Below are 14,003 nucleotides of genomic sequence, written 5' to 3' on the forward strand. Positions count from 1 at the left end.
ACTTTAGATTTTATTATTTTTTTATTTTTTTATTTTTTTGATACTTTAGATTTTAAAGATAAATAGTGATACCTGGCATCTGTCAGACATGGCACAAACTGTACTGGCTCTAGGAAGTTCACAGTTTCAACATTAAATTGTAGTACATTTCTTTCAATGATGTCCTATCTTTGCAAGGCTGTTTTCAGTGCTGTATGGAAATCTATGTACAATAGTATGAATATGGCAGAATCCAATCTGATTCCAAGGTCTGAGAAATTGCACAGTGACCAAGAGGTACAGACTTCTTGTAAGTACCTAAGTGTTGTTATTTAAAAATAAAAAACGTATTTTTTTTCTGGTTGCCTGGGTGGCTCAGTTGGTTGAGCATCCGATTCTTGGTTTCTGCTCATGACCCATGAGATCAAGCCCTGCCTTCTGCTCCATGCTCAGCATGGAGCCTGCTCGGAGTCTTTCCCTCTTCCTCTCCCTCCCCTGCTGCCCCCCTCTCCTACACACTCTCTCTCAAATATTCTTTAAAAATGAACTTCTCTCAATTTTTTTGTGTTATTTTACATCAGGCTACTAAGATCTTAGGTATGAATACTCATTAATTTGTTTGGATGTTACTATTCTGTGGGTGGTATTTCTTAGGTTTTTTTTGTTTTGGTCTAGAGGTGTATGAAAAGTTGACTGAGATACTAGGTAGGTGCTGAGAACTAGAAAGTCTGAGAACTTTCTGTTCTAATGATGATTAACCTAGGATAGACAACAGTGATATAAATATGTAGATTTTACAGTGGGCATGTGATGACAAATGTTACAACATTCAAGGCTACATTTTGTAAACTATTCCCCAAGAAACCACTTCTTTCACTAATTAATTCCTATGTACCATCAAATCTCTATTTTTTTTTAAGATTTTTGTGAGAGACAGCATGTAAGCAGACGGAGGGACAGATGGAGAAACAGGCTCCCCACTGAGCAGGGAGCTGAATGTGGGGCTTTATTTAAACCTGGGACCCTGGGATCATGACCTGAGTTGAAGGCACAGGCTTAACCTAATTGATTGAGTCACTTAGGCACCCGCTGAATTCCAATTTAAATATAACCTCTAGCAGGAAGCTTTCCCTGATTTACAACTCTATTCCCATTTTCAGTGCCCTCTAGATAAGGAACCTCTCATCTGGGCTTCCAAAAACCCTTTGTTTATTCCATTATAGCATCCTGGAATTGTTTTTTTTTTTTTTTGCCTTTGAGTTTGTTTTGGGTGGAGAACAGTTTAAATGAACTTTGTATCTATGGAACCTGGCACAGTGTCTAGCAGGTAACAAGTGCTCAGAAGATACTTGATGAGTTAATGAAACACGTGCAGCTGTATATGGGTAAGAGCAATCAGTATTTACTAAGCATTTTATAGGTACTTCCAGGGTTATTCGAATGCCATCATATTATAAGTTGAAGAATACTTAGTTTTCTTATGATTTAAAGACCAGCTAGTGTGATCTGTGCATTCAGAAAGGTGAATGGAGGGCTAAGAGCAACAGTCATTTTTGGCTGTAGGAACACACTAAGAGGTCTGTAACCAACAATCCTGAGCATACTGCATACTGTGGAAAATGTGCAGCAACTGGAACTGTCAAGCACTGCTGGTGAGAGCGCAACTTAATGCAGCCACTTTATTTGGCTAATATTTCCTAATATTAAGTACATGTTTATCTGAAGACCTGGTCGTTCCAGTCCTTGGTATTTATCTATGAGAAACGAAAACATGTGTTGACGCAAGGACTTCTACACATTATTAAAAAGCTCTTAACACAAAGGTCTATAAGCAGGTGGATGGTCCACGATCGTACTGCTTGCACACAACGGGATCGTGCTCAGCAACGGAGGGGCGTGGCTCCCACGCGAGCAGCGCTGGTGACTGTCAGAACATCGGCTCAGGAGGAGGACGGCTGGCTCTAGGGGTGCCCGCCTGCCCGCCGCGTGAGGTTACGGGATGCTACAGGGAGAAACCACACCCAGGTTCTAGAAATTAGATGAGCGCTTCCGGGGCGGGAGCGGGGTTTGTGGTGGTAGTGGTCGTCCGTCAACTGGGGAGTGCCTGAGCTCACCGCAGGGTGGGAGTGTGCCCTGGCAAATACGTTTGCCTAAACTCGTGATCTGTACACTTACACTACGTGTACTTTGTTCCGTGTACGTTAAAGCTCAGTTAAAAACAAAACAAAACAAATTACACGGTGACCCAACCAATAACGGTGGCTGGAAGCAGAGGTCGTGGGTGTTCTTTTGAGGAAGTGAATTCTTACAAGTTGAAAACAACAACGACGACGACGAGTGTGGAGACCGGGAAGGGGATTACCCAGGACCAGGAACTTTCCCCGGTACGGAGGAGGTAACGCAGCAGCACACTCGGAGGCGTTCTCTACCTCGGGGTGGCAGGGATGGGGCCCGGGGCCCGACACTGCCAGCCTTCGGAAGATGCCGACCTTTGGGGCTCCCAGCCCCGCCAGGGGTCCCACGCCGCCCCGCCGCCCCCGGGCCCGCCGGCGCTCCCACCACGCCCGCCCACCCGCCCTGGCGCCGCCGCCGCCGCCGCCGCCGCCGCCGCCGCCGGGAGGCAGCAGTCCGCAGACCTGGCGCTAGCCGGCGTCGCGCTGACGACACGCGCGTGCTGACGTCACCGGCCGCCGCGGCCTCTAAAGCGGGCTGGGTGGCGGGGGGCGCCGAGTTTGACTAGTTTGGGGGCCGCGCAGCGCCTGGCGCCGGTCCCGCCGCTCGCCGCGCCCCGCGAGCCTTGTGTCGGCCGGACGGAGCGCTCCCCGCCCGCTCCCGGGGGCCCCGCACTGGCGGCTGGGCGGCGCTCGCAGAAAGTTGGTTCCTCCCGGGCGGGCGGCCATGGAGCCCCGCAGCATGGAGTACTTCAGCGCCCAGGTGCAGCAGAAGGACGTCGGCGGCCGCCTGCAGGTCGGCCAGAAGCTGCTGCTCTACCTCAGCGCCCCCGGCGCCATCCCGGACCTGGAGAAGGACCTGGGCCGCCTGGGCGAGACGGTCGACGCGCTCACCGGCTGGGTGGGCTCCAGCAACTACCGGGTAAGCGGCGGCGGCGGCGGCGCGGCGGACGGGGCACGCCCTCCCGGCCGGCCCTTTAATCCCCGGCTTGCGTGACCTGCGGGGTGAGCCCCCGGTGCGCCGGCCCTCGGGACCGCCCGGCGGGGGGTGTGGGGGGGACCTGAGGGTCAGGGTCCCTGGAGGCCCCTCCCCATCCCCCGGTGCGCCGGCCCTCGGGACCGCCCGGCGCGGGGGCGGGGGGGGGCCCTGAGGGTCAGGGGTCGCGCCCCCACCGCCGCCCTGGGCGCAGGTTCCCACCACGACCGAGTGTTTCCTCACTTGTGAACAGTGACAGATTCAGCGATTTCGGGACACAGTGCGGAGTTATTTGGCATTAGGACACAATGTTTGATCACCTATTTAAAAAATCATTGGTACTTTGCACACACAAAGCGCTCGAAGACTTTTTGCGTTTGCAAACCTTGTAAACACTACCTAGACCTAGGACATTAGGTACGATTTTAATTTTTAAGTTCAAAAGAGTATGTCAAGTTAATCCTTAATGTGTTTTTTATCCTACTTAATCTTGTTTCTTTTTTTCTTTTATAAATTTTGAGTCTGGAAGGTTGTGCTCTTTGTCTCTAAAGGATCTGTAGAGTTTAATCAGTGCCTGATTAAGTTTACCGTTAAATCTAACAAAGATGCTGACCCAAGGGCATTATGTATTTGTTTTTAATTCATTGTCGATAGAAAGCAGTTGAACATTCCCTGTCAACTTGTTTTGCTGCAGTTGAGGACTGAATCAGTTTGAAACTTGTGTGCCAGTAGGTGATCTGGTGAAACGTGTCTTAGTGGGTTTGAGCTGATCCTGAAAAATAATTATGAGCCACAAGAATGAGTGTTTTTGAAGAGCTGGTAGTAGGCAGGTTGTAAAATAGCCACGTTGAGACCAGGTGAATATTCTGTAATTAGCTTGTACTGTAGTTTTTAGCAGTTATTTTTCTTTCTAGTCTTCTGGTGGCAGTGTTGCTTTAAAATGCTGGCCCAAATCTATGGTTGAAGTGATTCTTCTAAGTAATTTATACTTATAATCCTGCGAATAAGCTGTACTTTGCAAGTTTTATTCTCAGAGAGTAAAAAATCAAACTCTACAATTACTATGTAGATTTAATGGTGAATCCATGAGTTTTAGAAGGGGTTGACTTTTACAAGAATAACAAACTGTATGGGAATTAACTACCTGGATGCTCTATTACATACCATTTCATTATTTTTTAAACTTTAGAAAACGTTAACGTTTAATGATACATCAGTACTGTTTGGGAGGTTATTATTTTTGGGGGAGAAACAACCTAAATTTGCTTACACTAAGGATATATGCACACTCAAGAAAATTGATTTTATGTTGCAACATAGGCTGTTAGCTCTTTGGTAATGCTTGCTCCCCTTCCCAAGTGAAATGTGTCCCCTTCTATGCTGGCCCATTTCACTCTGCACGTGTAACATCTCATCACCTTCTATGCTGGCGGTGGTGAGTTGGCTTTGGACCATTTTACCATCAGTGAATAGCATTTGACCAGTCAAATGAAGGAATGAAACACATCTCTTGGCCTCTGTGATACCATAGTATCCTAATTTTTCTTTAATGTCTTTAAGCACTCAGTGCTGGGTGGAAGTAGTCCTTAAGAATTAGGACTTTCAACTGGTCCTTAAGAATTAGAATCCATGAGGGATCTGACTCAGGTTCTCATCTCTTTACTACTACACATTCTCTCCTTGCTCCTTACTAGATACTGTAGTCTGAGACAGTTTCCACAATCAGAAGAAAACTGTCACAGGCTTCTGCATCTTTATTTATATGCTCTCTTGTAGTTGTGCCATATATTCTACCCTTTTCTCCATTACAATGAATGAATGGTCTATCTTCCTCACTTACTATATGTATCAGTCCCTCCACATGAATATTAGATTTCCTCGTCTCTTGCCTACTTAAGGCCATTAATTCATTAATTCTGTTTTCTCCTTGAATCATTAGTTCTCTTCTTTCTACTGAATGCTATATGTAAAACCTTTTCTGATGTTTTTAAAAGGGCATTTGAATTAGTTTCCTATTTGGGTTTTATAAACTAAATTACCAAGCTAGATCATCATTTTTTACCCAAGATACAATAAAATATATTTAAGTCTTTTGAAAAAAAGTGTATCATGGAATTTTTTTGAACATACAAATAGAGAATTGTACTTAAATTTCAAATTATGCTGAACAAAATGCAATTTCCTTCACATTTGGTAGTACTTTATATTTGAGTATCTTCATAACCATCGTTACTTCCCAAAATTTGAGTGATTATGCTATATGCTGTGTATTATTCTGGATACTGAGGATCTAGCTGTGAACAAGACTAGTAAAGCTCATTCATTTAGCTTCATTGGGTATTCATTGAGGACCTACCATGAGCAGGCACTCTTCTAGGCACTTCAGATATAGTAGTGGGAAAACCAAAATCCTTGCCTTTGTGGACTTAGATTCTAGTGGAGGTAGAGGAATACACAAAGGTAAATAACTAGAATCTGTAGTGTGCTAGAGGTGGTAAGTTCTTTGGGGAAAAAAAGCAGTGAAGGGAATAGGGAGTGTTGGGCAGGATCCATGTAGTCAAGAAAGTGAGGTGAAATTTGGATATAGACAATGAAATAAATATAGGAGTGAAGAATGATTTAGGCAAAGGAAATTGCAAATATGGAGGCCCTAGTTCTATGGAGGAACAACATGGCTAGAGTTTACAAGTGATGTGTTAAGAAAGATTAAATTAGGGAGGCAGACGGAAAGAACTTTATAGGATTTTATTCTAAGTCAGTGGATGGTTTTATATAGAGGGTGGCTGCTTTGTGGAGAGTGGACTATAAAGGAGCAACAAAAGAAGCAGGGAGGTGATGGTGGCTAAGACTGGTTTGGTAGCAATGGCAATGTTGGGAAGTGGAGGATTTTGAGATACGCTTTGGTGATAGAGCCATTGGGACGTCCCGTTGGGTTGAGAGAGAGGAATTAATGATAATTGCTTTTCTTGAGCATCTGTCATATACTTGGCAAATTGATGGAGGAGTACTTGAACTTGGGGTTAAGATTTTCCTACTCCTTTTCTGTACTTTCCTAAACCTCTTCAGTATCCTTTGATTTGTCAGCTCTACTTTTTTATATATATTATCTGCAAGTATAACAGTAAGTTGACTCTAAAAATGGAGAAATAAATAGCATTTAGGGTTTTTTTTTTCCAATTTTATTTATTTATTCATGAGAGACACAGAGAGAGGCAGAGACAGAGGGAGAAGCAGGCTCCCAGCAAAGCAGGGAGCCTGATGTGGGGCTTGATCTTAGGACCCCAGAATCACGACCTGAGCTGAAGCAGCCACTCGACCAACTGAGCCACCCAGGTGCCTCATAAATAGCGTTTATATTATAACTATGTAATGCTGAGCTGAGTAATGTGCTAAGATATCAAGTCTTCTCAGAATCCAAAATCACAGCCCCTTTGCTATTTGAAGGATGAAACACATTCTAATGTTAGCCTCACCTCGATTGTTTCTTATAAACCATCCATTTGTTAAAATACAGTATTTCTTAGATTGCTTAAATACAAATTGTTGGATCTATTTGTATATGGACCATGCCTTTTCTTTTTACTTAACCATAAAGAATGTCCCCATTGGTTTTTTTTTTTTTTTAAAGATTTTATTTATTTAACTCATGACAGACACGGGGGAGGGGGGAGCGAGAAAGAGGGGCAGAGACACAGGCAGAAGGAGAAGCAGGCTCCATGTAGGGAACCCAACATGGGACCTGATCCCGGGTCTCCAGGATCACACCCCAGGCCAAAGACAGTGCTAAACCGCTGGGCCACCGGGGCTGCCCTATTTTTAATTTTTAATGTAAACATTCTTTTTTTTTTTTTTAAATAAATTTTATTTATTTATTTGAGAGAGACACAGAGAGAGAGAGGCAGACACACAGGCAGAGGGAGAAACAGGCTCCACGCAGGGAGCCCGACATGGGACACGATCCTAGGTCTCCAGGATCATGCCCTGGGCTGAAGGCTGTGCTAAACTGCTGAGCCACGGGGGCTGCCCCTGTAAACATTCTTATACATTGTCTCTTTGTATATGTGCATGACAGTTGTTTAGGGCAGTGATTCTGAACTGTGTTAGATTCAGTGGCCTGTTTTAACATCTCCCTTATAATGTAATAAGATTTATAGATAATACCTACTACACATAATTTTTATTTTTTATTTTTTTATTGGAGTTCAGTTTGCCAACATATAGCATAACACCCAGTGCTCATCCCATCAACTGCCCCCCTCAGTGCCTGTCACCCAGTCATTCCCACCCCCCGCCCACCTCCCTTTCTACCACTCCTTGTTCGTTTCCCAGAGTTAGGAGTCTCTCATGTTCTGTCTCCCTTTCTGATATTTCCCACTCATTTTTTCTCCTTTCACCTTTATTCCCTTTCACTATTTTTTATATTCCCCAAATGAATGAGACCATATAATCTTTGTCCTTCTCCGATTGACTTACTTCACTCAGCATAATACCCTCCAGTTCCATCCACGTTGAAGCAAATGGTGGGTATTTGTGGTTTCTAATGGCTGAGTAATATTCCATTGTATACATAGACCACATCTTCTTTATCCATTCATCTTTCGACGGACACCGAGGCTCCTTCCACAGTTTGGCTATTGTGGACATTGCTGCTAGAAACATCGGGGTGCAGGTGTCCCGGCGTTTCACTGCATCTGTATCTTTGGGGTAAATCCCCAGCAGTGCAATTGCTGGGTCGTAGGGCAGATCTATTTTTAACTCTTTGAGGAAACTCCACCCAGTTTTCCAGAGTGGCTGTACCAGTTCACATTCCCCCCAACACTGCAAGAGGGTTCCCCTTTCTCCACATCCTCTCCAACATTTGTTGTTTCCTGCCTTGTTAATTTTCCCCATTCTCCCTGGTGTGAGGTGGTACCTCATTGTGGTTTTGATTTGTATTTCCCTGACAGCAAGTGATGCAGAGCATTTTCTCATTACACATAATTTTTAAAAATCACACGAATGTCCTATCTATATTAAAAATGTAAAGTTATAAGTAATTTGTAAGGGATAAAATAGATTTCAGTATATGAATGTCCCAGCCTGACTTCCCATGAATGCTACCATGGCCAGTTCAGACCACTGTGGTATGTATGTGGTTGGTGGCATTACAAGCGGCATTACTATTGGCAGTTGTGATATTCTAAAACTCTAAATCCTGTAAGTTACTTTCCTTGAGTACTCCAACTTAAAGAGTTTGACCACCTCAAACTAGTTAGCTTTTAAGTATCCCATGGTCCCTTTAGTCTGAGCTTAAATTTCCTGGTCAGTCACACCCTGACATTCATTCCTAATTCTGTTTTCCCCCTTCATACTAAAGGTAGACGGTAAAGAACACAAAACCTCTGACTTCAATTTAAATTTCAGACCTTCAAGTGGGCTCTAATTGGTGACTGGTAATTATACTATATTTCCTAGTTCTTTCTTTTTTTTTTTTTCCTTCTTTTTTTTTTTTCCTAGTTCTTTCAGTCTTTCTCGTAGACAACTATTTTATATCTTTTCCTCCCACCTCAGACCTACTGGTATCTCTTCTTCCATCATCAGTGTCAGCTGATGGCTTACTTGCTACTTACTTTATGGAGAAAATTGAAGGAATTGGAATTTCTTAAGATTCCCATTACGGTATGTACCTACCTCCCGGCATTTATACCCATATCAGGCTCAATGTTTGTTGAATCTAAATTAAAACACATTTGGCCCTTGACTTACTAGCCAGGTGCATTCCTGGGGAACTTATACTTATAATGGTTTTTTCTTTAATGTCTTTCATTAATATTTCATTATTTTCTCCAAGCAGGTTTTATGCACATTTTGTTAGATTTACTCTCAGAGTATAAATGGTGTTTTTTTAATTTTTAAAACTATGCTGATGTATTGAAATGAAATGGCATTTTTGGATAATGATTTTTGTGGCCAAACTGCTTATAATTCAAAACGTTTTTTCTGCAGTTTGTGGATTCTTTTATGTTTTCTCTACATATAATAATCTCTCCTCATTCATGGGGGATACATTTTTAAGACCCCCCCCCAGCAGATGCCAGAAACAACAGATAATACCTACATATTTATGTATGTTTGTTTTTCCTATGCATACATACCTATGATAAAGTTTAATTTATGTTGGGCACAATAAGAGATTAATAATAAAATAACATTTATAACAATATACTATAATAAAAGTTATGTGAATGTGGTCTCTCTTACAAATCTCCTTGTACGATACCTTCTTATGATGTGGGAGAATGAAGTGATGAGATGAAATGAGGGTAATGATGTAGGTATTGTAACATAGTGTTAGGCTACTGTTGAACTTCTGATGAGGATTATCTACTTCCAAACCAAGTTGACCTTGGTAACTGAGGTGTGGAAAGCAAAACTGGAGATAAGGGCGGATTACTGATTTTTTTTTTTAAGATATTATTTATTTATTTGTGAGAGACAGAGAGAGAGAGGGGCAAAGATACAGGCCAAGGGAGAAGCAGGCTCCTCACAAGGAGCCTGATGTGGGACCTGACCCCAGATCCTGGGATAACGCCCTGAGCGAAAGGCAGACGCTCAACCACTGAGCCACCCAGGCATCCCAACTGATGGTTAATTTTTAAAAAATTTATTTAAAAATTGTTAATATAACCTCAGTACCATTATCCTATGTAAAAAATAATTCCTTGGCATGAAATATGCAGGTTTAAGGTTCCAGTTTTTAAAATGTCATACAAATTTTTAAATTAGGTGTTTTGTTTGTTTGTATTTTTAGTAATCTCCACAGCCAGCTTGGAGCTCAGCATGGGCCTTGAACCTCGACCCTCAGATCGAGACCTGAGCTGAGACCAAGAGTTGGATGCTTAACTGACTGAGCCACCCAGGCTCTTTAATTATTTCAAGTAAAATCAGGATCCAAATAAGATTTCCACATTGTGACTCGTTAACATATTACTTTCCTCTTGCTGCTGTAACAAATTACCACGCACTTAGTAGCCTAAAACAGCATAGATTCATTTTCTTACAGTTCTAGATGTTAGAAGTCCAAAATGGGTTTCATTGGAATAAAATCAAGGTTTTGGCAAGATTGTATTGTTCTAGAGAACTTCAAGGAGATAATGTTCCATATTCTGGAAACTCCATGTGTTTCTTGGCTCATGGCCTCTTCTGTCTTCAAAGCTAGCAGTGTAGCACCTTCAGATCTTTCTTCCTACTGTTTTTTTCATCACATCTCTGCTTACTCTCCTGCCTCTCATTTATGAGGGATCTTATGACATATTGGGCCCAGGATAACCCAGAGTAATTTCCCCATTTTAAATCTTTACTACATCTTTAGAGTTCTTTTTTACTACTTAAGGTACCATACTCAGAGTTCTTAGGTGTTAGGATGTGGGCACCTTTGGGAGGCTATCTTTATTAAGTTTCTTTGAATTTGTTTCTCCCTTGGTTTCTCTTTTTAAATATTCTTGGATTTATTTGTGGAGTTTCCCACATTCATGATTTTGCTGTGATGTTAGTTCTTCTGTATTTATTAAATTGGTAGTTGGACCTGAAGCTTGATCAGATTCAGTCTTTCTTTTGTTCCCACTCAAGAGGAACATAACACAAAAAAGCGCATAAGGTCTGATAGTATCTTTTTATGATGTTAGCAACCACTAACGTTCAGCGTTTAGATCTCTTAATTCATTCAGGTTTGCAAAATGATACTCTAATTTTGCCATTCCTTCACTTATTAACTAGAATACTTGTATAAAGAGAAACACCATTTATTTCTGTTTGTTTACTCACTGGCATAGTTTATAATAGAAAGGCAGGTGCACCTCCTTTTGTTGTGCTTTACATTATTGTGCCTCATAGATACTGCATTTTTCACAAATTGAAGGTTTGTGGCAACCCTGCATTAAACAAGTCTATTGGTGACCTTTTTCCATCAGCATTTGGCCACTTCATTATCTCTTTGTCACATTTTGGTAATTTTTGGAGTATTTCTAATATTTTTGTTATTTTGTGTTATGATGATCCATGTGATCAGTTCTCTGATGTTACTATGTAATTGTTGGGGGGGGCACCATGAACCATACCCATTCAAGATGGTGAACTTAATAAATGTGTTCTGACTGCTCCACTGACCAGCCATTTCCCTGTCTCTCCCCCTCTCTCTGGGTTTCTCTGTTCCCTGAGACACAACCATATTGAAATGAGGCCAGTTAGTATCTCTATGATGGCCTCTAGGTTTTCAAGTGGAAGAAAGACTTGCGTGTCTCTTGCATTAAATTAAAAGCTAGAAATGATCAAACTTATGAGGGGAAGGCAGATAGGCCAAAAGCTAGGCCTCTTGTGACAAACAGCCAACTTGTGGCTGCAAAGGAAAGGTTCTTGAGGAAATTAAAAGTGCTACTCCAGTGAACACACAAATGATAAAGTAAAACAGCTTTATTGCTGATAAAGAGACAGAGTTTTAGTGGTTTATCCAGATCAAAGTGGCCACAACACTCCCTTAAGCCAAAGCTGCATCCTGAGCAAGGCCCTAACTTTCTTCAATTTGTGAAGGCTGAAGGCTGAGATCATTGAGGAAGCCGCAGAAGTTTGAAGCCAGAAGGTGATTCATGGGATTTAAGGAAAAAAGCCATCTCCATAACATAAAAGTGCAAGGTGAGCAGCAGGTGCTGATATAGAAGTTCCAACAAGTTATTCAGAAGATCTAGCTAGCTAGAAGGTAGCTACCGTAAACAACAGATTTTCAACATAGATGGAATAGCCTTATATTAGGAATAATAGGCTATCTAGGGCTCTCACAGAGAGGAGAGAACCCAATGCCTGGCTTCAAAGGACAGGGTGACTCTCTTGTTAGGGGCTAATGCAGCCTGTGACTCTCAGGAGAAGCCAGTGCTTCACTTACCATTCTGAAAATCCTAAGGCCCTTAAGAATTATGCTAAACCTACTCCCCTTGTGCTCTGTAAGTGGGACAACAAAGCTTGGGTAAGAGCACATCTATTTACAACATGGTTTCCTGAATATTTTAAGCCACTGCTGGAAAAAAAAAGATTCCTTTCAAAATATTGCTGCTCTTTGACAATGAGTCTGGTCACCCAAGAGCTCCAGTGAAGATGTACAATGATAATTGATGCTATCTTCATGCCTGCTAACACAGTATCCAATCTGCAGCCTATGGGTCAAGAAGTAATTTCAGCTTTGAAGACTTACTACTTAAATACATTTTGTACTGCAGATAGTGATTCCTGTGATGGATTAGGGCAAAGTAAACTGAAAACCTTTTGAAGAGGATTCACCATTGTAGATGCCAAGAACATTTGTGATAACTTGGGAGAGGTCAAAATATCAACATAAATAGGAGTTTGGAAGAAGCAGATGGCTTTGAGGAGTTCAGTGGAGGGCATAACTGCAGATGTGGTAGAAATAGCAAGATAACTGGAATTAGAGGTGGAGCCTTCGCTGTGCAACAGCTTTTTATTTTGATGTAGTCCCACTAGTTTACTTTTGCTTTTGTTTCCCTTGCCTCAGGAGACATAGAAGTTGTTATGGCCAGTGTCAAAGAAGTTACTGTCTGTGTTCTCTGCTAGGATTTTTATGGTTTCAGGTCTTACAGTGAGGTCTTTGATCCATTTTGAGTTTTTTTGTGTGTGTGTGTAAGATGTAAGAAAGTGATCCAAGTGGTCCAGTTTCATTCTTCTGCATGTTGCTGTCCAGTTTTCCTGCTGTTGTTGGAGAAACTTTTTCCCATTGGATATTATGATGGGTTAAATATGTGTTGGGGATTAAGGATTGCACTTGCTGTGATGAGCATAGGGTGATGGAAGTGTTGTGTCAATATGTCGTACACCTCACACTCATGTAACACTGTACATTCAGTAACTGGAATTAAAGTAACCTGGAGAAGGAAAAGAAATGGAACCTGAAGATGTGCCTAACTGCTGCCATCTCATGATAAAACTTAAGCAGATGAGGAGTTGCTTCTTGTGGATGAGCAAAGAAAGTTTTTCTTTGGATGGGATCTACTCCTGGTGAAGATGCTGTGAAGATTGTAGAAATGACACCAAAAAGTTGAAAATATTACAAGTATTTAGTTAGTAAGCAGCATCAGAGTTTGAGAACATTGACTCTGATTTTGAAAGAAATTCTGTGGGTAAAATGCTATCAAAAAGCATCACATGCTACAGAGAAATCCTTCAGGAAAGGAAAAGTCAATTGTTGCAGCAAACTTCACTGTGGTCTTATTTTAAGAAATTGCCACAGCCTCTACAGCCTTCATTCAGGAACCACCATCCTATCCTGATTGGTCAGCAGCCATCAACATCAAGGCAGGACCCTCCACCAGCCAAAAGATTACAACTTGCTGAAAGCTCAGATAATGATTAACATTTTTTAGCAGTAAAGTATTTTGTAATTAAGGCATGTGCTTTTTTTTTTTAGATATAATGATAATGTTGCTTACTAGAGCATAGTATAGGGTAAACATGACTTTTATATGCACTGGGAAATGGAAAAATTCATTCGACTTACTTTGTTGCGATATTCCCATTATTGCAGTGGTCTGGAACAGAATTCACAGTATTTCTGAATTCACAGTATTTGTGAGGTATGCCTGTAGTTCATATGATTCTTTCCTTTCATTTACTAATTGTCAAAATATTGAGGTTGTCTTCTAGCATCCTCCAATATTGGCCAAATAGTTTTCATCATTATGAATTCTTATATTTAAACATATCTAATGTGTTTCAAGACAACACAGTTATTATTATTCTTACTAATATTTACGGTGTCCTGCCTTGACATGACCCTAGTAATCTCTTAGAGCATACTTGCTGTTTAGTATCACAAGATATCCTATTTCCTGCTCTAG

The 14,003-nt window shown here is 41.7% G+C and overlaps 1 protein-coding gene across 30 annotated transcripts in view; it reads left to right on the forward strand.

The window, feature by feature from the left end:
• Positions 1–2,655: 2,655 nt before the first annotated feature.
• Positions 2,656–14,003, forward strand: part of CLASP2 (cytoplasmic linker associated protein 2) — a 178,053-nt gene continuing 166,705 nt past the window's right edge. For 15 of the 30 annotated variants that reach the window (XM_035704959.2, XM_035704965.2, XM_035704962.2 and 12 more), the window contains exon 1: positions 2,658–3,072. In XM_035704959.2, the coding sequence (XP_035560852.2) occupies positions 2,878–3,072 (195 nt within the window). In that variant the 5' untranslated portion in view covers positions 2,658–2,877. Of the gene's footprint in view, positions 3,073–14,003 lie in introns of all 30 variants that reach the window. The other 15 variants (XM_025461432.3, XM_035704957.2, XM_049099764.1 and 12 more) reach the window with 3 other exon arrangements.

The sequence above is a fragment of the Canis lupus genome, chromosome 23 (genome assembly GCF_003254725.2).
Source record: "Canis lupus dingo isolate Sandy chromosome 23, ASM325472v2, whole genome shotgun sequence".
Taxonomy (NCBI): Eukaryota; Metazoa; Chordata; class Mammalia; order Carnivora; family Canidae; genus Canis; species Canis lupus.